General features: G+C 34.0%; 3 protein-coding genes and 1 long non-coding RNA gene across 9 annotated transcripts in view; 3 read left to right on the top strand and 1 right to left on the bottom strand.

Moving 5' to 3' along the window:
* Positions 1-21,239, bottom strand: part of LOC139817272 (uncharacterized) — a 213,164-nt gene that overhangs the window by 17,459 nt on the left and 174,466 nt on the right. The window lies entirely within an intron of this gene.
* Positions 655-7,499, top strand: LOC139817727 (uncharacterized). The gene is made up of 11 exons (XM_071786028.1): positions 655-1,567; positions 1,777-1,876; positions 2,009-2,119; positions 2,235-2,390; positions 2,500-2,546; positions 4,231-4,286; positions 5,402-6,224; positions 6,434-6,533; positions 6,661-6,771; positions 6,893-7,048; positions 7,153-7,499. The coding sequence occupies exons 1-11, from the start codon at positions 789-791 to the stop codon at positions 7,201-7,203; spliced, it is 2,490 nt and encodes an 829-aa protein (XP_071642129.1). The 5' UTR covers positions 655-788; the 3' UTR covers positions 7,204-7,499.
* LOC139817256 (odorant receptor 4-like) lies at positions 11,925-16,511 on the top strand. Of its 4 annotated transcripts, none has more exons than XR_011733168.1 (5): positions 11,925-14,717; positions 14,952-15,051; positions 15,287-15,397; positions 15,748-15,847; positions 16,199-16,462. XR_011733168.1 is itself a non-coding variant. In XM_071785204.1 (5 exons), the coding sequence occupies exons 1-5, from the start codon at positions 13,936-13,938 to the stop codon at positions 16,250-16,252; spliced, it is 1,203 nt and encodes a 400-aa protein (XP_071641305.1). In that variant the 5' UTR covers positions 11,925-13,935; the 3' UTR covers positions 16,253-16,456. The 4 variants fall into 4 exon arrangements, 3 of the variants coding, with proteins under 3 accessions (XP_071641305.1, XP_071641307.1, XP_071641306.1); XM_071785204.1 differs by having other exon boundaries at positions 15,692-15,847; positions 16,199-16,456; XM_071785205.1 differs by lacking the exon at positions 16,199-16,462 and adding an exon at positions 16,488-16,511 and having other exon boundaries at positions 12,472-14,717; positions 15,692-15,847.
* On the top strand, positions 18,099-21,056 carry LOC139817257 (odorant receptor 4-like). Of its 3 annotated transcripts, XM_071785208.1 has the most exons (5): positions 18,099-18,881; positions 19,116-19,215; positions 19,450-19,560; positions 19,851-20,006; positions 20,348-21,055. In XM_071785208.1, exons 1-5 carry the CDS (start codon positions 18,100-18,102, stop codon positions 20,399-20,401), a joined length of 1,203 nt encoding a protein of 400 aa, XP_071641309.1. In that variant the 5' UTR covers position 18,099; the 3' UTR covers positions 20,402-21,055. The 3 variants fall into 3 exon arrangements, with proteins under 3 accessions (XP_071641309.1, XP_071641310.1, XP_071641311.1); XM_071785209.1 differs by having other exon boundaries at positions 19,907-21,056; XM_071785210.1 differs by having other exon boundaries at positions 19,638-21,055.

Below are 21,239 nucleotides of genomic sequence, written 5' to 3'. Positions count from 1 at the left end.
TCTTGGCAACGAATAACGATCTTCAATTTCAATTGTCGGCCGTTCCGTATCGATCGGCCGGACGCAAGGACAACGAAACCGAAGGATGTAACAATATCATTAAAACTTTTCCTAAAGTATCAAGCACCTTCAATATCATATAATATAAATGAGCTGTGCAATAAGAAGCATTTTTCTATTTTGCTTCGAAATAATTTTTGCAAAAAAGCATTAGCATGGCACGCGATCAAATATTTCTACACGAATCAGCACCGTAACTCAAATCTTATTATCTAAAATATCTAAATGCACTGTATAACTTTTTAACCAAAGATATATTCACAATGACATAACCAACAAACAATATTGTTAGAAATAGTCGCGTAATAAGTACGGTTTTTCTCCTTTCTACAAAGTCAAGAACTGCGTTCTGCTTATACTGTTATTATAAGTTTCCTTTACGAAACGTCAACTCTTTCCTAGCTTCCAGGAAAAAAAACTTCTTGTTCCTTTCCATGAAGAAAAAACCATAAATAGATCTACACGCAATCTCCTCGAAAGTTTCTCCATACATACATTAGCCGTCTGCTTGACGTGGCTTTTCATTCCCCTCGAAACGCAGGCGCGCGTGAATTATGAATTACGTTTGTACCTAACAAAGGATACTGAACGCTGTTGCGGTCAGTGACGATCAGACACGTATCGCATCAATATCGAGTATTACAGAAGTGTTTCCATACTACATGGTATCATGATACTATAAAGTGGAAAGTCTTCGTATAAGAAATTGTAAAAATCAACCTTTCAAGATGGTTGCTAACAAGAATTACGAATACGACATAAAAAACGCTTTCGCGATGAGTCGCTTCTTCTTTCGCATGTTAGGCATATGGCCATTTGCCCGCACGAATTCCATTTATCTGGAACTGATAGAGACAGTTACGTTGACTTTTCTGTGTATCGGTCTTATCGTGTGGGAGACGATCTCGACTCTGCTGTATATGTTCCTAATACTGACGGACTTTCATTTGAGGCTGAAATTCACGGGCTGCGTGGTATACTCGCTGGTAGGACTAATCAAATACGGCTACCTGTTGCTTTACAAGAATCAAGTACGAAACTGTCTAATGCTGGTCGACGAAGACTGGCGAAACGTCGTCAATCCCAGCGATCGCATCGCGATGATCGACAGAGTCAGAACTGGAAAACGTCTGATTCTGATATGCGCGCTATTTGCATACCTGACCGGTCTGACTTTTCGAATAGTCATGCCGTTGTCACTGGGAAAGATCGTTACTCCTCAAAATGTCACTATCAGACCATTACCGTGCCCGGCATATCTCGTTATACTTGACGTGCAGCGTAGTCCCACTTACGAAATCGTATATTTCTTGCAAAGTGTCTCAGGATTTTTGAAGTACACGATTGTGATGGCAACCTTTAGTTTCGTGACCATTTGCGGAATGCATTTTTGCGTGCAGTCGGAGATACTCGTGACGTTAATGAATGATTTCGTGAATGAGAGTCGACCGGAAAACTTGAATAGGAAGTTGGCCACTGTCGTAGAGCATCAAATTAAAATAAGGAAGTGAGTTTTTTCTTGCGTACAATGATGAGGTCCGTTCGCTGATTCTTTAATGTAATTCTAACTTCACTAGAGACTATGTCAGAGCTTAATACGTGATAGGTTCTACGCAAAATGGGTAACGTGTCATTGATTATCGAAAAGATATTGAATTAGCAACTGATAATTTTTGTTAAAAACGATTTTCATAGTTTTCTCGTCATGCATTTTAGTTTCTTACAAGTGGTGCAGAGTGCCACTCAATATCCAAGTTTAACAGAAGTCTTGGGGTCTACTTCCATGTTATGCCTCGTAGGATATTACGTGATTATGGTGCGCAGAAATATTTACGTAACACTGAGTTTTAAGAAAAATATAAATTTAAATAAACGGGACATGGCAGGGTACTCTGCGTTGTAATATCACATTGCATAAAAAAAATTAATAAGATTGTTCAATTTACAGGAATGGGAAAATCATAATATTGTTCGACTGGTCTCATTTATCATTGCGCTAATAATGCTTTGTTTCAACATATTTATTTATTGTTACATGGGTGAGCAAGTCATCGAACAGGTATGTTGCCGTTTATTCGCCGTCGAAGAAGTAAATAACCGTAATAAAGCGGTATATTAGCGCAATGTTATTTTTTTTGTTCGCAATACTGACGCTTGTAATTAACAAAAATTAGGGGGAAAAAGTCGCATTAACAGCATGTACCCTGGACTGGCATCATCTTCCGGATACAAAAGCGCGATCATTGATTTTACTTATAGTCATTTCTATAACTCCATTAAAACTTAAAGCAGGAAATTTCATTGATCTATCTCTCAGAACATTCGGCAGTGTAAGTGACATAAATGTTTCTTTAAACTTATCTACTAGTAAAACTAAGTAACATAGAAGTTCTTACGGGAAGGAAGGGCAATTAATAACTGCATATGCATTTATTTTAGATCATTAGGATGTCCGTTACATATTTAAATATTCTTCGATCAGTTGAGTAAATTTTAAGAATTAATCGTAATGTATAAACTAGAATACCTGTCTGTATGTTCCTTGTTAACTCCTAAATCCTTTGACCGATCTGGACTAAATTTTGCACAGTTACTCTCTAGACTTCTGCGGAAAATGGTAGGCTACCATAACACCTATGAACACTTTATCTCCCTCACAAATAATTTCATTCGCTTGACACTTTGTAATGATCCCGAGCAATGCTAAGTAGTTTAAGCTAATCGTAATTATATAGATAAAACAATAAGAATAAAAATCTGTAATTATAAATCTGAAGTTGTGATATAAAAAGAATATTTTTCTTGTTTAAATATCTCTGTTTTAAATAAAAAATTAAAATACATTTGCAAATGTTTATAATCATATAGGGGAGAGCGGGGCAAAGTGGGCATGTAGGGGCAAAGTAAGCAATTGCAATAAATTTTTATGTATTTAGTAATAATTGCATTTAGAACTTCTATTAGAATGTATAAAATAATACAAATTAAAATTACTTTGTTTTAAGCACTAGTTTTTTAAATTTATTACAAGTGTCCACTTTGCCCATTCTCCCCTACAAACCTTGTCAATTTCCGATTTACTAATTTATTTTTTATTCATCAAATGAACGCGCATATACATAATGATAAAAATATCCAGATATAAATATATTTCAAGATTTATTTAATAGATGTAAAAGTAAGTAAATAATAATAATAAGTGAAACACGACCGTATGATATACGATCAATCAACCGCAAGATCCAAGCTGCTGAAATTTAATCTAAGACCGTAAATGGAGTTTTTTTTATAATTAGGTAAGTAATTATTTATTAGATAACTATAAAACATGAAAACTTTTCGTTTTAATAACTTCGAGAATTGTTTGCATTTTTCATGTAATTTATGATTATTCATTTTAACGCACGCTTAAACTTATACAATTCTTAATTTTAATAAAATTACGTCACGAGTAACTGAATCTATACTTTTTGTTATAATATAAAATATTATACATAAGACATATTTGAAATCCTTAAAACATCCGAGGCATATTAATGTCCGTTGAAATCAGAACGCGAAATATACACATTTTTCCTTAATATCATACTGAATAAGTGCGGCATAATATGTTTAAAAAATCATGATAAAATAATAAGAAAATAACTGCGAGATATTTTATGCTTCTTTTCTAGGTCGTGAAGACAGATGTTATATATTTTAACATACATACTTCATAAATGGAACCGACTGAACGTTTCTGCTTTATCTCCTTCTTTATCTTGAAGCTACGACTACGAACTCACCAAGGTAACAAAGTTTAGTATAACGTACATACATAGTAGATGCACTTAAATATATTTTTAATTTTGATATATTTCTTTGATATAAGAAAGTTTGTAAAATATATATATATGTTTCTTAGTGCGGTTTAACTATACATATATTAAAATTTCAAAGCAGTTCAATCATTAATTAAGTTATGCAGTTACTATTTTACCTCTCTATGTAATCCGTATTTTTATTTTATTGCAAGATAAACAAAAGCATCCAGTCGATATTAAATTAATATTAAAATACACACACACAGACACACACAACCAAGCATATAATTTCATATCTATCAATCACGTATATACAAAAACATTGCTGCTTTCAGCTTTAACTTTTGCGTGCGAATGCAATACGCAGATTGAAGTATCGTATGATGTATCAGAACACATATGAATTGTCAGTCAATGTTCTCTGTAACTAGCTAACTAAATGCATCGGTAACATTATAATATGCTTGAAAAGACATTAACATGCAAAAAAAAATTAGACGTGATAGGCATAATACGACGTGGTTTTAGTCTCAATATATTCTTGATTGAATATATTGTTATGCCTTCGGCGCGGACTCGGCACTCGCGCACTCGTGGAAATAAAGAACTCGGGTTTTATGTTAAGAAGGTTCAATAGAACATACAACAAAGAACGCAGAGAACACTTCTGTAACAAGAATTAGCTCGTCAAACCCGGTGACGCTCGCGAGACGTCAAACGTCAACGAAAGCTCGGAGAAAACTCTAAACTCAAACACTCAAAGGCGACTCGTTGATTTCGCACCGTCCTGGCAACGAATAATGATCTTCAATTTCAACTACCGGCCGTTCCGTATCGATCGGCCGGACACAGAGACGACGAAACCGAAAGATGTAACAATATCGTTAAAACTTGTCCTAAAGTATCAAGCAGCTTCAGTATTATATGATACAAATGAGCTGCGCAAGAACCATTTTTCTATTTTGCTTCGAAATAAGTTTCGCAAAAAAGCATTAGCATGACACGCGATCAAATATAATTTCTACACGAATCAGCACCGTAACTCGAATCTTATTATCTAAAATATCTAAATGCACTGTATAACATTTTAACCAAAGATATATTCACAATGACATAACCAACAAACAATATTGTTAAAAATAGTCACGTAATAAGTACGGTTACTTTTCTACGAAGACTCTACAAAGTCAAGAACTGCGTTCTGCTTATACTGTTATTATAAGTTTTCTTTACGAAACGTCAACTCTTTCCTAGCTTTCAGGAAAAAAACTTTTTGTTCCTTTCCATGAGGAAAAAATCATAAATAGATCTGCACGCAATCTCCTCGAAAGTTTCCTCCATACATACATTAGCCATCTGCTTTTGATGTGGCTTTTCATTCCCCTCGAAACGCAGGCGCACGTGAATTATGTATTACGTTTGTACCTAACAAAGGATACTGTACGTTGTTGCGGTCAGTGACGATCAGACACGTATCGCATCAATATCAAGTATTACAGAAGTGTTTCCATACTACATGGTATCATGATACTATAAAGTGGAAAGTCTTCGTAAAAGAAATTGTAAAAATCCACCTTTCAAGATGATTGCTAACAAGTATTACGAATACGACATAGAGAACGCTTTTGCGATGAATCGCTTCTTCTCTCGCATAATAGGCATATGGCCATTCGCGCGCACGAATTCCATTCATCTGGAGCTGATAGAGACAGTTACGTTGGCCTTTGTGTGTATCGCTTTTATCATGTGCGAGACGATCCCGATTGTGCTCTATATGTTCGTCATACTGACTGACGTTCGATTGAGGCTGAAAGTCATGAGTTGCTTGGTATACTCGATAATAGGCTTAATCAAATACAGTTACGTGTTGCTTCACAAGAATCAAGTACGAAACTGTCTAATTCTGATTGATGAAGACTGGCGAGACGTCGTCAATCCAAGCGTTCGCATCTCGATGATCGATAAAGTCAGAATTGGAAAACGTCTGACTGTGACGTGCGCGCTATTTGTATATCTGTTCTGTCTGGTTTTCCGAATGATCATGCCATTGGCAATCGGGAAGGTCGTTACTCCTGAAAATATCACAATCAGAACATTGCCATGCCCGGCCGATCCGATTATATTTGACGTGCAGCGTAGTCCCACTTACGAAATCATGTTATTCATAGAATTTATTGGGGGATTTATAAAGTACACGATTACGGTGGCAACCTTTGGTTTCGTGACCATTTGCGCGATGCACTTTTGCGTGCAGTCGGAAATACTCGTGACGTTAATGAATGATTTCGTGAATGAAAGTCGACCGGAGTACTTGAATAAGAAGTTGGCCACTGTCGTAGAGCATCAAATTAAAATAAGGAAGTAAGTTTTTTCTTGCGTACATTAATGAGGTCCATTCGCTGATTCTTTAATATAATTCTAACTTCACTAGAGACTATGTCAGAGCTTAATACGCGATAGGTTCTACACAAAATGGGTAACGTGTCATCAATTATCGAAGAAATTTTGGATTAGCAACTAATAATTTTTGTTAAACACGATTTTTATAATTTTCTCGCCATACATTTTAGATTCTTACAATTGGTGCAGAGTACCATTCAGTATCCGAGTTTAATAGAAGTCCTGGGGTCTACTTTCATGCTATGCCTCGTAGGATACTACGTGATCATGGTGCGCGGAAATATGTAACGATCAGTTTCAAGGAAAATACAAATTTTGATAAACGTGATGTGACAAAGTACTCCGCGTTGTGTTGTTGCGTTCTATAAAAAAATTTATAAGATTGTTGTATTTACAGGAATGGGAAAATCATAATATTTTTCGACTGTGCGCATTTTTTATTGCGCTAATAATGTTCGGTTTCAACGTATTTATATATTGCTACATGGGCGATCAAGTCATCGATCAGGTATGTTGCTCGGTATTCACCGTCGGAGACACACAATAACCGTAATAAAGCGGAATATTAGCGGAATGTTATTTTTTTTCGTTCGCATTGCTGACGCTTGTAATTAATTAATAAAAATTAGGGAGACAAAGTCGCATTAACAGCATGTACTTTGGAATGGCATCATCTTCCGGATACGAAAGCGCGATCATTGATTTTACTCATAGCCATTTCTATAACTCCATTAAAACTTAAAGCAGGAAATTTCATTGATCTATCTCTCAGAACATTCGGCAGTGTAAGTAACATAAATACTTCTTTAAATTATGTACTAGTGAAACTAGTAACGAAGTTCTTACGGGAAGGAAGAACAATTAATAACTACGTATGCATTTATTTTAGATTGTTAGGATGTCTCTTACATATTTAAATCTTCTTCGATCGGTTGAGTAAATTTTTGGAATTAATCGTAATGTAAAAATAAACTAGAATGTCTGTGTGCACATTCCCTGTTGACTCTTAAACTCTTTGATCTGGACCAAATTTTGCATAGTTAATCTCTAGAATCCTGCGGAAAATGTAGGCTACCATGAAACTTGTAAACACCCTACTCCCCTCATCGATAATTGCATCTCTTTGACCTTTTGTAATAGTCATATTGTGTTGTTTAAGGGTTTAAACCAATCGTAATTATGTAGAAAAAAAAACAGTAGGAGAATAAAAGTCTGTAATTATTAATCCGAAGTAATAATATAGAAAGAATATTTTTCTTCTTTAAATATCTCCGTTCCAAATAAAAAATTGAATACATTTGCATGTTTATTATCATATACAAACCTCATTGTATAACTTTTAATTTACTGATTTATTTTTTATTCATAAAATAAATGTATATAAGGAATAAAAGTATCCAAATTAAAATATATTACGGGATTTATTTGAAAATTGTAATCAAGTAAGTAATAATAATAAGTAAAACACAACCGTTTCATATATAATTCTTTGAAATTCGGTCAATTATTTCCTGAAAAATTAGAAAAACCGGTTTCCAGAAAATCGATAACAAAAAACTATACTCTTTATGGCACTCCCCGGAAAATTTTATCTTTACTTCATATACTTTTGGTAAAAATTCGGTCCACTAACGAATGAGTAGTTTGCGGTCAGACAGAATACATACATACAGACGTCAGGTACTTATAATAATAGATAAGGGAGAGTGGGGCAAAGTGGGCATGTGGGGGCAAAGTGAACACTTGCAATACATTTTTATGTATTTATTATAAAGTTGTAATAATTGCATTTAGAACTTCTATTAGAATGTATAAAATAATAAAAATTAAAATTACTTTGTTTTAAGTGCTAGTTTTTTAAATTTATTGCAAGTGTCCACTTTGTCCACTCTCTCCTACAAACCTTATTGTATAATTTCTGATTTACTTTTTATTCATCTAATGAACGCACATATACAAAATGAGAAAAATATCCAGATATAAATATATTTCAAGATTTATTTAATAGATGTAAAAGTAAGTAAATAATAATAATAAGTGAAACACGATGTATACACGTAAACACGTATGATATACGATCAATCAACCAAGATCCAAGCTACCAAGATTTAATCTAAGACCGTAAATGGTTTCTTCTATAATTAGGTAAGTAAATATTTATTAGATAACTATAAAACATAAAAACTTTTTATTTTAATAACTTGGAGAATTGTTTGCATTTTTCATGTAGTTTATGATTATTTAATCCAACGCACGCTTAAACTTATATAATTCTTAAATTTAATAAAATTACGTCACAACTAACTGAAAGAAACTACTCTTTATTATAATATAAAATATTATACATAAAACATATTTGAAATCCTTAAAATATCCGAAGCACATGATTCGAACTATAATCGATTGAATGTCCGTTGGAATCAGAACGTGAAATATTTTTCCTTAATATCACACCGAATAATTGCGGTATGATATGTTTCAAAAATCATGATAAAATAATAAGAAAATAACTGCGAGATATTTTATGCTTGTTTTCTAGGTCGTGAAACTGACTGAACGTTTCTGTTTTATGTCCGTCTTCATCTTGAAGCTACGACTACGAACTCATCACACAATGGTAACAAAGTTTAGTATAACGTATTAAATGTATTTTTGATTTTGATATATTCCTTTGACATAAAAAAGTGTGTAAAATACGTTCCTTAGTACGGGGTTTAACTATACATATATTAAAATTTCAAAGCAGTTTAATCATTAATTAAGTTAAGCAGTTACTATTTTATCTCTCTATATATATAATCCGTATTTTTATTTTATTGCAAGATAAACAAAAGCATCTAGTCGATATTAAATCGATATTAAAATACAACCAAGCATGTAATTTCATATCTATCAATCACGTATATACGAAAACATTGCTGCTTTAACTTCTGCGTGCGAATGCAATACGCGAATATGCGCAATACGAGCAGATTGAAATATCGTATGATGTACCAGAACACATGAATTGTCAGTCAATGTTTGTTTTTTGTAACTAGCTAAACTAATTTCATCGGTAACATTACAATATGCTTGAAAAGACATAAACATGTATAGAGAAATTAGATGTGATAAGCATAATATGACGTAGACTTAGCTTCAATATGTTCTTTATTGAATATATTATTAATTGCATAACTTTTCTTGTCCTAACAAAAGTATCAAACAGCACTTCAGTATTATATGATATAAATGAGCTGTGCAATAAATATTTTTCTATTCTGCTTCGAAATCATTATCGCACTTGGAAGTCTATATCTCGCACGCGGTACTGAAAACTCCAAAGCATTAGCTTGGAACGCGATCAAATATTATTCTATACGAAGCACCGTAACTCGATCTTATTGTCTAAATGCACTGTACATTTTAACCAAAGATATATTCACAATAACCAACAAACAATATTGTTAGAAATAGTCGCGTAATAAGTACGGTTACTTTCCTACGAAGACTTTACGAAGTCAACAACTGCGTTCTGCTTATACTGTTATTATAAATTTCCTTTACGAAACGTCAACTCTTTCCTAGCTTCCAGGAAAAAAACTTTTTGTTCCTTTCCATGAGGAAAAAATCATAAATAGATCTGCACGCAATCTCCTGGAAAGTTTCTCCATACATACATTAGCCATCTGCTTGACGTGGCTTTTCATTCCCCTCGAAACGCAGGCGCACGTGAATTATGAATTACGTTTGTACCCAACCAAGGATACTGTACGGTGTTGCGGTCAGTGACGATCAGACACGTATCGCATCAATATCGGGTATTACAGAAGTGCTTTCGTATATACTATATGACATCGTGATATTATAAAGTGGAAAGTCTTCGTATAAGAAATTGTAAAATATCCACCTTTCAAGATGATTGCTAACAAGTATTACGAATACGACATAAAAAACGCTTTCGCGATGAGTCGCTTCTTCTTTCGCATGTTAGGCATATGGCCATTCGCGCGCACGAATTCCATTCATCTGGATCTGATAGAGACAGTTACGTTGGCTTTTGTGTGTATCGCTTTTATCATGTGCGAGATGATCCCGACATTTCTTTATATGTTCGTCATACTGACCGACGTTCGGTTGAGGCTGAAAGTCATGAGTTGCTTGCTATACTCGATAATAGGCCTAATCAAATACAGTTACGTGCTGCTTCACAAGAATCAAGTACGAAACTGTCTAATTCTAATTGATGAAGACTGGCGAGACGTCGTCAATCCAAGCGATCGCATCTCGATGATCGACAAAGTCAGAACTGGAAAACGTCTGATTGTGACGTGCGCGCTATTTGCATACCTGACAGGTCTGGCTGTCCGAACGATTATGCCGTTGGCAATCGGAAAGATCGTTACTGCTCAAAATATCACAATCAGAATATTGCCATGCCCGGCCGATCCCATTATATTTGACGTGCAGCGTAGTCCCACTTACGAAATCATGTTTTTCATAGAATTTATTGGGGGATTTATAAAGTACACGATTACGGTGGCAACCTTTAGTTTTGTGACCATTTGCGCGATGCACTTTTGCGTGCAGTCGGACATACTAGTGACATTAATGAATGATTTCGTGAATGAAAGTCGACCGGAGTACTTGAATAAGAAGTTGGCCATTGTCGTAGAGCATCAAATTAAAACAAGGAAGTGAGTTCTTTCTTGCGTACAGTAATGAGGTCCATTCGCTGATTCTTTAATATAATTCTAACTTCACTAGAGACTATGTCAGAGCTTAATACGCGATAGGTTCTACACAAAATGGGTAACGTGTCATCAATTATCGAAGAAATTTTGGATTAGCAACTAGTGATTTTTGTTAAACACGATTTTTATAGTTTTCTCGTCATACATTTTAGTTTCTTACAATTGGTGCAGAGTACCATTCAATATCCGAGTTTAATAGAAGTCCTGGGGTCTACTTTCATGCTATGCCTAGTAGGATATTACGTGATCATGGTGCGCAGAAATATGTAACGATCAGTTTTAAGGAAATACAAATTTTGATAAACGTCATGTGACAAAGTACTCCGTGTTGTGGTGTTACGTTTTATAAAAAAATTCATAAAATTGTTGTATTTACAGGAATGGGAAAATCATAATATTGTTCGACTGGTCGCATTTTTTATTGCGCTAATAATGCTCTGTTTCAACGTATTTATATATTGCTACATGGGCGAGCAAGTCATCGATCAGGTATGTTGCTTGTTATTCACCGTCGGAAACACACAATAACCGTAATGAAGCGGAATATTAGCGGAACGTTATTTTTTTTGTTTGCATTGCTGACGCTTGTATTTAATTAATAAAAATTAGGGAGACAAAGTCGCATTAACAGCATGTACTTTGGAATGGCATCATCTTCCGGATATAAAAGCGCGATCATTGATTTTACTAATAGCCATTTCTATAACTCCATTAAAGCTTAAAGCAGGAAATTTTATTGATCTATCTCTCAGAACATTCAGCAGTGTAAGTAACATAAATACTTTTTTAAATTATCTACTAGTCTAACTAGTAACAAAGAAGTTCTTACGGGAAGGAAGAACAATTAATAACTACGTATGCATTTATTTTAGATTGTTAGGATGTCTGTTACATATTTAAATCTTCTTCGATCAGTTGAGTAAATTTTTTGAATTAATCGTAATGTAAAAATAAACTAGAATGTCTGTGTGCACATTCCCTGTTGATTCCTAAACTCTTTGATCTGGACCAAATTTTGCATAGTTAGTCTCTAGATCCCTGCGGAAAATGTAGACTACCATGAAACCTGTAAACACCCTACTCCCCTCATCGATAATTTCATCCCTTTGACCTTTTGTAATAATCATACCGTGTTGTTTAAGGGTTTAAGCTAACCGTAATTATGTAGAAAAAAACAGTAGAAGAATAAAAATCTGTAATTATAAATCAGAAGTAATAATATAGAAAGAATATTTTTTTTCTCTAAACATCTCCGTTCCAAATAAGAAATTGAATACATTTGCATGTTTATTATCATATACAAACCTCGTTGAATATTTTTTGACTTATTGATTTATTTTTCATTCATAAAATAAATGTGTATAAGGAATAAAAGTATCCAAATTAAAATATATTTCGGGATTCGTTTAAAAATTATAAGTAAGTAAGTAATAATAATAAGTAAAACACAACCGTTATGATATACAATCCATTAAAGAGAGAAATGGCGTAGACAAATTAATTATAAATTAACATTATTAATTTATTTTTAACTTGCATCATTGACAAACGCGAAAGTAAAAGAAAAGAATGTTATTTCATTACATACTTACTAAACGTTACGTATTCTAGGCTGACTTCCTGCTGAATAAAAGATAACATTTCCTGAGGAATATGATCGATATGCGAGGTTTGCCTCAAATCTTATTTTCTACCGTATAACTTCTCATTTTCTAGAAAGTCAACCCTCGCGTTCAGGTTCAAGTTCTAACCAGGAAGGCTACAGCACATACAGCGATCATTTCGAAGTTTATTTTTGCCATTGTCAAGTCATCATGACGTGAAAAATTGATGCAAAAGGCGAACGTGCACATAGCGGTTTTCGCATGCGTGAGATGGTCGATTTCAAGCGCGTAACGATCAGTATTATAGCGATTGAATTTGCGGCTTACAAGCACGAAAGCATCGCAAAATATCAATATCTTCTTATTTTTTATCACGAGAGAGAACGTTTCATTAAACTCCCTATAGTTTCATAATGAACCTCCTTTTAGAGAAACATCCAATTAAAGATTACGAGCAAGATGTAGAATACGTTACCAAGCAAAGTAATTTTCTTCCACAAATACTCGGCATTTGGCCTCTGCTCGACTTTAATAATAAATATTTATTAATTATTTAGGTGATCAAATCAGCAGTTGTGTATTTCAATATATTTCGCACAGTATCCGATTAAACAACGATATGATGTTCATCAAATAAAGTATGTAATTTGTTAATCATTCAAGTATTAGAACGTGCAGTAAGAACAACTAGATAATAACGCGAGTCTCACGGAGAATGTGCTGTGCATAATAATGAAGTTTCTCACAAATATTATAATATATTTATTTATCAAATATTTAATAGCGTGTCTTCTCTCTCTGAAACAAAATAAGATACTTTGCAGAATATATTATTCAATTATTTAATTCAAGTAAGTGGCTTTATAAAAATAATAGCGATCTTACTGTGACGATCGACATGCATATTTACGTAGTTAAAACGAGCCCTCGCAGGATATCATCAAATTGTTAGCTACACAGTCAACATTATGATTGCAAGTTAGAATTCAGAAAGGAAGAAAGTTAAATGTAATGATTTTCCTAGTCGCTGTAAAAGTCAACGCACGTAAGCGGATAAGAATACATTTCATGGAAAGCAATCTCGCCCTCCCCCCTTCCCCGATAAAGGACTCCCTTTACAAACTTTTCAACTTTTGTTCTCTTCTCTCATGCGACGGAACACGTTTAAATTCTTAAAATGCGCAAGCACATGCGCGAGCGACGAGTTGACTTCGCGGTATTGCCCTTCGACAATCGCGGTAACGATTCAGTTCTCGTTCAAGTCTCGCATTAAGTGCACGTAGACGGATAGAGCTCGGGAGTATCCGCAGGACATTCGGCCAAGTTCACTTAGAAATGCCGCAAAACGTGCATTATCAGAATGACATTTTGTACATCACGCAACCGACTCGCAATATTTTGCTCGCGCTCGGTGTCTGGCCCTCTGTCAGTAAAGAAAAATCTGTATACCCGAAGACGCACAATCTCCTGCTAATCTGTATATCCTACATTCTCTTCTCCAGCGACCTTATACCCGGTATCCTTTACTGGGTGCTAGAGGAAACGACGCGCATTCGACTGCAAATAATCCCTCTTCTCCTCTACGATTTAATGTCCGCATCTTCATACGGCATCTTTATATTTCGCTACGATCAGCTCAGGCGTTGCTTGAAGCATATCGAGGAGGATTGGGAGAACGTTTTTAGCGCGGACGCGCGGGACATTATGCTAAAATCCGCGAGGACAGGAAAACGCTTGGTTACCATCTGCGGTGTTTTCATGTACAGCGGCGTCATTACCTTTCGAACAATTCTGCCATTGTCCCAGGGAAAGATCGTCACCGATCAGAATGTCACGCTGAGACATTTCGCCTGTCCCGGTTATTTTTTTTCCCTCGACGTGCAAGTCAGCCCCGTTTACGAAACGGTCTTTGTAATCCAGTTTCTAACAGGATTCATTACAGTCTCGGTCGTGACAGGTGCATGTGGCCTAACGGCGATTTTCGTGGTGCATGCTTGCGGCCAGCTGAAAATTCTGATCAACTTGATGAGAAGTCTCGTGCAGGAACAGTGGCGAGAGGAGCGTGAAGTGGATGAGAAACTAGCTGAAATAGTCGAGCATCAAGTAAGAGTGCGCAAGTAAGTTCGCAACTGGCAATCGTTATTCGTGTTCATAGTTTTAACACTCGAATAATAAAAATAATTATTAAATAAACTCATAAAATCGATATGTGTTTATTAATAATAATACTTTTTAACAATGTTTCTCGGTGAAAATAATTAACTTTTTATTTGCTCCCATTAATGACATTTATTTTTTTTACCTATTAATTCAGGTAACGTTAATTGTTATCATCAGTAATTGCATTTCAGTTTTTTACGATTGGTGCAGCATACCTTACAGGAAATATATCTGATGGAAATCCTGGTGAACACGATAGCCATTTGCCTTTTAGTGTATTTTATGTTAGTGGTTCGTAAACTTGGTCAATTAATTTTAATGAGTTGAATAAATTAAATTTTTGGCCTATAAAAAAAACAGAAAAAATCAAAGCTTCGATAATTATTCATGATTTAGAATTTTTATTTGAATTTCAAACTCTTATGGATAATGCACATATCGTTGAAAAATCGAAAGTCATTTCAGAGATTTTACAGTTAATCAGTAATAATTATATTATAATTACCAAAAATATTTATATTTATAGGACTGGCAAAATAAGAATATAACAACTTTATGCACTTATGTAGTAAGCGTTGCAAACATAGTAATACACATATTTCTATTTTGCTATACCGGTGAACAGCTTAGCAGCCAGGTACGCCTCATAAATAAATATTAACATATTCGATTTTTAAAGCAATGAAATTAGCAATAACACAACGCTCTATAATTATAGAATAATTGATTTTCAAATAATGTACAATTAAAGTTGCATTTAATTTTACTCCTGTAAGAGTCACTGTTGCGTGCTAAAATAAGTTTCATGAGTATCTTTATGAGTATATCGTGAAAGAAACACAGGGAATATGTTGCAAATCCTTGAAATAAACGAATGAAAATTAATGGAAAGAAATTTGTTGCTATTGCTACGTGATAAATTCAACGACAGGCGGAAAAGGTAGCCATTGCATCCTGTGAACTTGAATGGTATCGTCTTCCGGACAGAAACGTGCGTAGCGTCGTATTGCTGATGATTGTGTCTAACGCGCCGACCAAGATCTCTGCTGGAAAGTTCATGGATCTCTCGCTCAGGACATTTGGTGCTGTAAGTTAACTAATTTTGTATTGATTTACTTGTGTCTACTACAAAAGACTATCGAAGTGTATTGTATTGAAGATATTCATAAATTTTATTAGCCGTTTATCTAATCGCGTTAGTATCGCTATAGTAGCGATGAATGATATAAACATAAATGTTTTACATCTACATATATCAATATTAACAATCAGATAATTTTTAGGTAGAAATCCTTTTTTTATATGTTTTTATAAAATAAGTATTACGTCATTTATATATATGTCAATTTTACTAACGCGTGCCTGCTATTTGCAATCACAGTAATTATAGTTTATTGGAAATATGTCATCGAGTTGAAAACAATTGGACATGTTTTAGGTCATGAAAACAGCTGGAGCGTATTTTAATATGCTCCGAAGTGTAGTCGAATAAATATTTAAATTCTAATAGTTGAATTACAACGTAAACTGTATATGATATACTCATCATATCATATTGTGTGAATTAAATGTGTACATGAATCAAATACAAAATCTTAATGCCATATATATGTAATGCAAAATGTTATTTTAACATGTATATTTAATTATATTTTATTGAACGGTTTATACTTTAATGTCTCTATTAAATGCTTTTATTAAGAATAAATGTTATATTATTTTTACAGCAAGATTAAAAAATTATTAATTGATATGTATAATCCGACATTCAGCACATGACAAAAAAAGCTATTGCTTCCTGACTGGCATTATACTGCCATCATATGTAGGAATTAAGATTCCAAAGGTAAACATGATTGTTTCCCTAGTTGCTACAAAGATTGACAAATGGATAAGAATACTTTCCTTGGAAAATAATCATCCCTTTTGACAAGCAACTTTCCTCGCGAACTTTATCGCTGTAGTCTCTGTTTTCCACGCAACGCTTGAATTCTTTATGCAAACGCAGGAGAGTTTCCGTTGTGAGTTTAACTTGCGATCAACTCTTTTCTTCGATCATCAGTCGTGATTCATGACGCAAATTACAACATAAAATATTTTTCTTCTCTGCTATATCGGCGAATATATTACAGCTACAGTAAGTTTATTCTGTATGTTTATTTAACTTTATTGCATTACACTTCTATTATATTAATGTCCTGTCGTTCCAATCGCGTTTCTAAACATATAGAAATGAAACCTTACATAAGTGAAAGCAATTCTGTACACATTTATTAGGCGGACCAAGTAGCTTGGAAAACAAATATGCTAGAATGGTATCGTCTTCCAGCGAAGGGAACGCGTGATATGGTGCTAATAATAATTGTATCGCATATTCCGTCAAAGAGTACGGCGGGAAAATTTATTGTCCTTTCCTTAAATACATTTGGCGATGTAAGCGAAATATATATTATATTTAACATTGCGACGTCTGAAACATGATTGATTTCGTATGATACATATTACTGTGTCTGATTTAAAAAAATTATTCTTTAATAATAAATATTTATTAATTATTTAGGTGATCAAATCAGCAGTTGTGTATTTCAATATATTTCGCACAGTTGCCGATTAAACAACGATATAATGTTTATCAAATAAAATATGTAATTTGTTAATCATTCAAGTATTAGAACGTGCAGTAAGAACAACTATTAAATAATAACGCGAGTCTCACGGAGAATGTGCTGTGCATAATAATGAAGTTTCTCATAAATATTATAATATATTTATTTATCAAATATTTAATTGCGTGTCTTCTCTCTTTGAAACAAAATAAGATACTTGGCAGAATCTATTATTCGATTATTTAATTCAAGTAAGTGGCTTTATAAAAATAATAGCAATCTTGCTGTGACTATCGACATGCATATTTACGTAGTTAAAACGAGCTCTCGCAGGATATCATCAAATTGTTAGCTACACAGTCAACATTATGATTGCAAGTTAGAATTCAGAAAGGAAGAAAGTTAAATGTAATGATTTTCCTAGTCGCTGTAAAAGTCAACGCACGTAAGCGGATAAGAATACATTTCATGGAAAGCAATCTCGCCCCCCCCTTCCCCGATAAAGGACTCCCTTTATAAACTTTTCAACTTTTGTTCTCTTCTCTCATGCGACGAAACACGTTTAAATTCTTAAAATGCGCAAACACATGCGCGAGCGACGAGTTGACTTCGCGGTATTGCCCTTCGACAATCGCGGTAACGATTCAGTTCGCGTTCAGGTCTCGCATTAAGTACACGTAGACGGATAGAGCTCGGGAGTATCCGCAGGACATTCGTCCAAGTTCACGTAGAAATGCCGCGAAACGAGCATTATCAGAATGACATTTTGTACATCACGCAACTGACTCGCAATATTTTGCTCGCGCTCGGTGTCTGGCCCTCCATCAGTAAAGAAAAATCTGTATACCCGAAGACGTACAATCTCCTGCTAATCTGTATATCCTACATTCTCTTCTCCAGTGATCTTCTAACTGTTATCCTTTACTGGGTGCTAGCGGAAACGACGCGCATTCGACTGCAAATAATCCCTCTTCTCCTCTACGATTTATTGTCCGCATCTTCATACGGCATCTTCATATTTCGCTACGATCAGCTCAGGCGTTGCTTGAAGCATATCGAGGAGGATTGGGAGAACGTTTTCAGCGCGGACGCGCGGGACATTATGCTAAAATCCGCGAGGACAGGAAAACGCCTGGTTACCATCTGCGCTGTTTTCATGTACAGCGGCTTCATTACCTTTCGAACAATTCTGCCATTGTCCCAGAGAAAGATTGTCACCGATCAGAATGTCACGCTGAGACATTTCGCCTGTTTCGGTTATTTTTTTTCCCTCGACATGCAAGTCAGCCCCGTTTACGAAACGGTCTTTGTAATCCAGTTTCTAACAGGATTCATTACAGTCTCGGTAGTGACAGGTGCATGTGGTGTCACGGCGATTTTCGTGGTGCACGCTTGCGGCCAGCTGAAAATTCTGATCAACTTGATGAGAAGTCTCGTACAGGAACAATGGCGAGAGGAGCGTGAAGTGGATGAGAAACTAGCTGAAATAGTCGAGCATCAAGTAAGAGTGCGCAAGTAAGTTCGCAACTGGCAATCGTTATTCGTGTTCATGGTTTTAACACTCGGATAATAAAAATAATTATTAATAAACTCATAAAATCAATATGTGTTTATTAATAATAATACTTTTTAACAATGTTGCTCGGTGAAAATGATTAACTTTCTATTTGCTCACATTAATGATATTTATTTTTTTATCTACTAATCCAGGTAACGTTAATTGTTTTATCATCAGTAATTGCATTTCAGTTTTTTACAATTGGTGCAGCATACCTTACAGGAAATATGTCTGTTGGAAATCCTGGTGAACACGATAGTCATCTGCCTTTTAGTGTATTTTATGTTAGTGGTTCGTAAACTTGGTCAATTAATTTTAATGAGTTGAATAAATTAAATTTTTGGCCTATAAAAAAAACAGAAATAATCAAAGCTTCGATAATTATTCATGATTTAGAATTTTTATTTGAATTTCAAACTCTCATGATGATGCACATATCGTTGAAAAATCGAAAGTCATTTCAGAGATTTTACAGTTAATCAGTAATAATAATAATATATTTACCAAAAATATTTATATTTATAGGACTGGCAAAATAAGAATATAACAGCTTCATGCACTTATGTAGTAAGCGTTGTAAACATAATAATACACGTATTTCTATTTTGCTATACCGGTGAACAGCTTAGCAGCCAGGTACGCCTCATAAATATTAACATATTCGATTTTTAAAGCAATGAAATTAGCAATAACACAACTCTCTATAATTATAGAATAATTGATTTTCAAATAATGTACAATTAAAGTTGCATTTAATTTTACTCCTGTAAGAGTCACTGTTACGTGCTAAAATAAGTTTCATGAATATCTTTATGAGTATATCGTGAAAGAAACACAGGGAATATATTGCAAATCCTTGAAATAAGCGAGTGAAAATTAATGGAAAGAAATTTGTTGCTATTGCTACGTGATAAATTCAACGACAGGCGGAAAAGGTAGCCATTGCATCCTGTGAACTTGAATGGTATCGTCTTCCGGACAGAAACGTGCGTAGCGTCGTATTGCTGATGATTGTGTCTAACGCGCCGACCAAGATCTCAGCTGGAAAGTTTATGGATCTCTCGCTCAGGACATTTGGTGCTGTAAGTTAACTAATTTTGTATTTATTTACTTGTGTCTAATAGAAAAGACTATCGAAGTGTATTGAAGATATTCATAAATTTTATTAGCTGTTTATCTAATCACGTTAACTATAATATCGATAAATGATATAAACATCAATGTTTTACGTCTACATATATCAATAATAACAATCAGATAATTTTTAGGTAGAAATTCTTTTTTTATATGTTTTTATAAAATAAGTATCACGTCATTTATATATATGTCAATTTTACTAACGCGTGCCTGCTATTTGCAATCACAGTAATTATAGTTTATTGGAAATATATCAGAGAGTTGAAAACAATTGGACATGTTTCAGGTCATGAAAACAGCTGGAGCGTATTTTAATATGCTCCGAAATCTGATCGAATAAATATTTAAATTCTTATAGTTGAATTACAACGTAAACTGTGTATGATATACTCATCATATCATATTGTGTGAATTAAATGTGTACATGAATCAAATACAAAATCTTAATGCCATATATATGTAATGCAAAAAGTCATTTTAACATGTATATTTAATTATATTTTATTGAACGGTTTATACTATTTAATGTCTCTATTAAATGCTTTTATTAAGAATAAATGTTATATTATTTTTACAGCAAGATTAAAAAAATATTAATTGATATGTATAATCCGACATTCAGCACATGACAGACAAAGCTATTGCTTCTTGACTGGCATTATACTGCCATCATATGTAGAAATTAAGATTCCAAAGGTAAACATGATCGTTTCCCTAGTTGCTACAAAGATTGACAAATGGATAAGAATACTTTCCTTGAAAAATAATCATCTCTTTTGACAAGCAACTTTCCTCGCAAACTCTATCGCTGTAGTCTCTGTTCTCCACGCAACGCTTGAATTCTTTATGCAAACGCAGGAGAGTTCCGTTGTGAGTTTAACTTGCGATCAACTCTTATCTTCGATCATCAGTCGTGATTCATGACGCGAATTACAACATAAAATAATTGAGAATATATTTTAAGTTGTGGAAGCAACTGCTTATTTTTTTAATATGCACAGAGATATAATCCGGTATTTTTATTTAAATATTTAAAGTTTAATTATATGACAATTTTAATGTTATATATATATATATATATATATATATATATATATATATATATATATATATTTATTTGTGTGTATCAGTAAAATTATATTATTAGAAACAATGGTGCATATATATCATATGGATTA

Source organism: Temnothorax longispinosus, chromosome 8 (genome assembly GCF_030848805.1).
Source record: "Temnothorax longispinosus isolate EJ_2023e chromosome 8, Tlon_JGU_v1, whole genome shotgun sequence".
Taxonomy (NCBI): Eukaryota; Metazoa; Arthropoda; class Insecta; order Hymenoptera; family Formicidae; genus Temnothorax; species Temnothorax longispinosus.
The sequence above is the reverse complement of the archived record's forward strand: the minus strand, read 5'-3'. Positions and strand labels throughout refer to the sequence as shown.

Coding starts and splice junctions, on each gene's coding strand:
- LOC139817727 (XM_071786028.1), top strand. CDS start 789: ATGGTTGCTAACAAGAATTACGAATACGACATAAAAAACGCTTTCGCG. Junction 2,120..2,234: donor GTGAGCAAGTCATCGAACAG/GTATGTTGCCGT, acceptor AACAAAAATTAG/GGGGAAAAAGTCGCATTAAC. Junction 6,772..6,892: donor GCGATCAAGTCATCGATCAG/GTATGTTGCTCG, acceptor AATAAAAATTAG/GGAGACAAAGTCGCATTAAC.
- LOC139817257 (XM_071785208.1), top strand. CDS start 18,100: ATGCCGCGAAACGAGCATTATCAGAATGACATTTTGTACATCACGCAA. Junction 18,882..19,115: donor CATCAAGTAAGAGTGCGCAA/GTAAGTTCGCAA, acceptor ATTGCATTTCAG/TTTTTTACAATTGGTGCAGC. Junction 19,561..19,850: donor GTGAACAGCTTAGCAGCCAG/GTACGCCTCATA, acceptor ATTCAACGACAG/GCGGAAAAGGTAGCCATTGC.
- LOC139817256 (XM_071785204.1), top strand. CDS start 13,936: ATGCCGCAAAACGTGCATTATCAGAATGACATTTTGTACATCACGCAA. Junction 14,718..14,951: donor CATCAAGTAAGAGTGCGCAA/GTAAGTTCGCAA, acceptor ATTGCATTTCAG/TTTTTTACGATTGGTGCAGC. Junction 15,052..15,286: donor TAGTGTATTTTATGTTAGTG/GTTCGTAAACTT, acceptor TTATATTTATAG/GACTGGCAAAATAAGAATAT.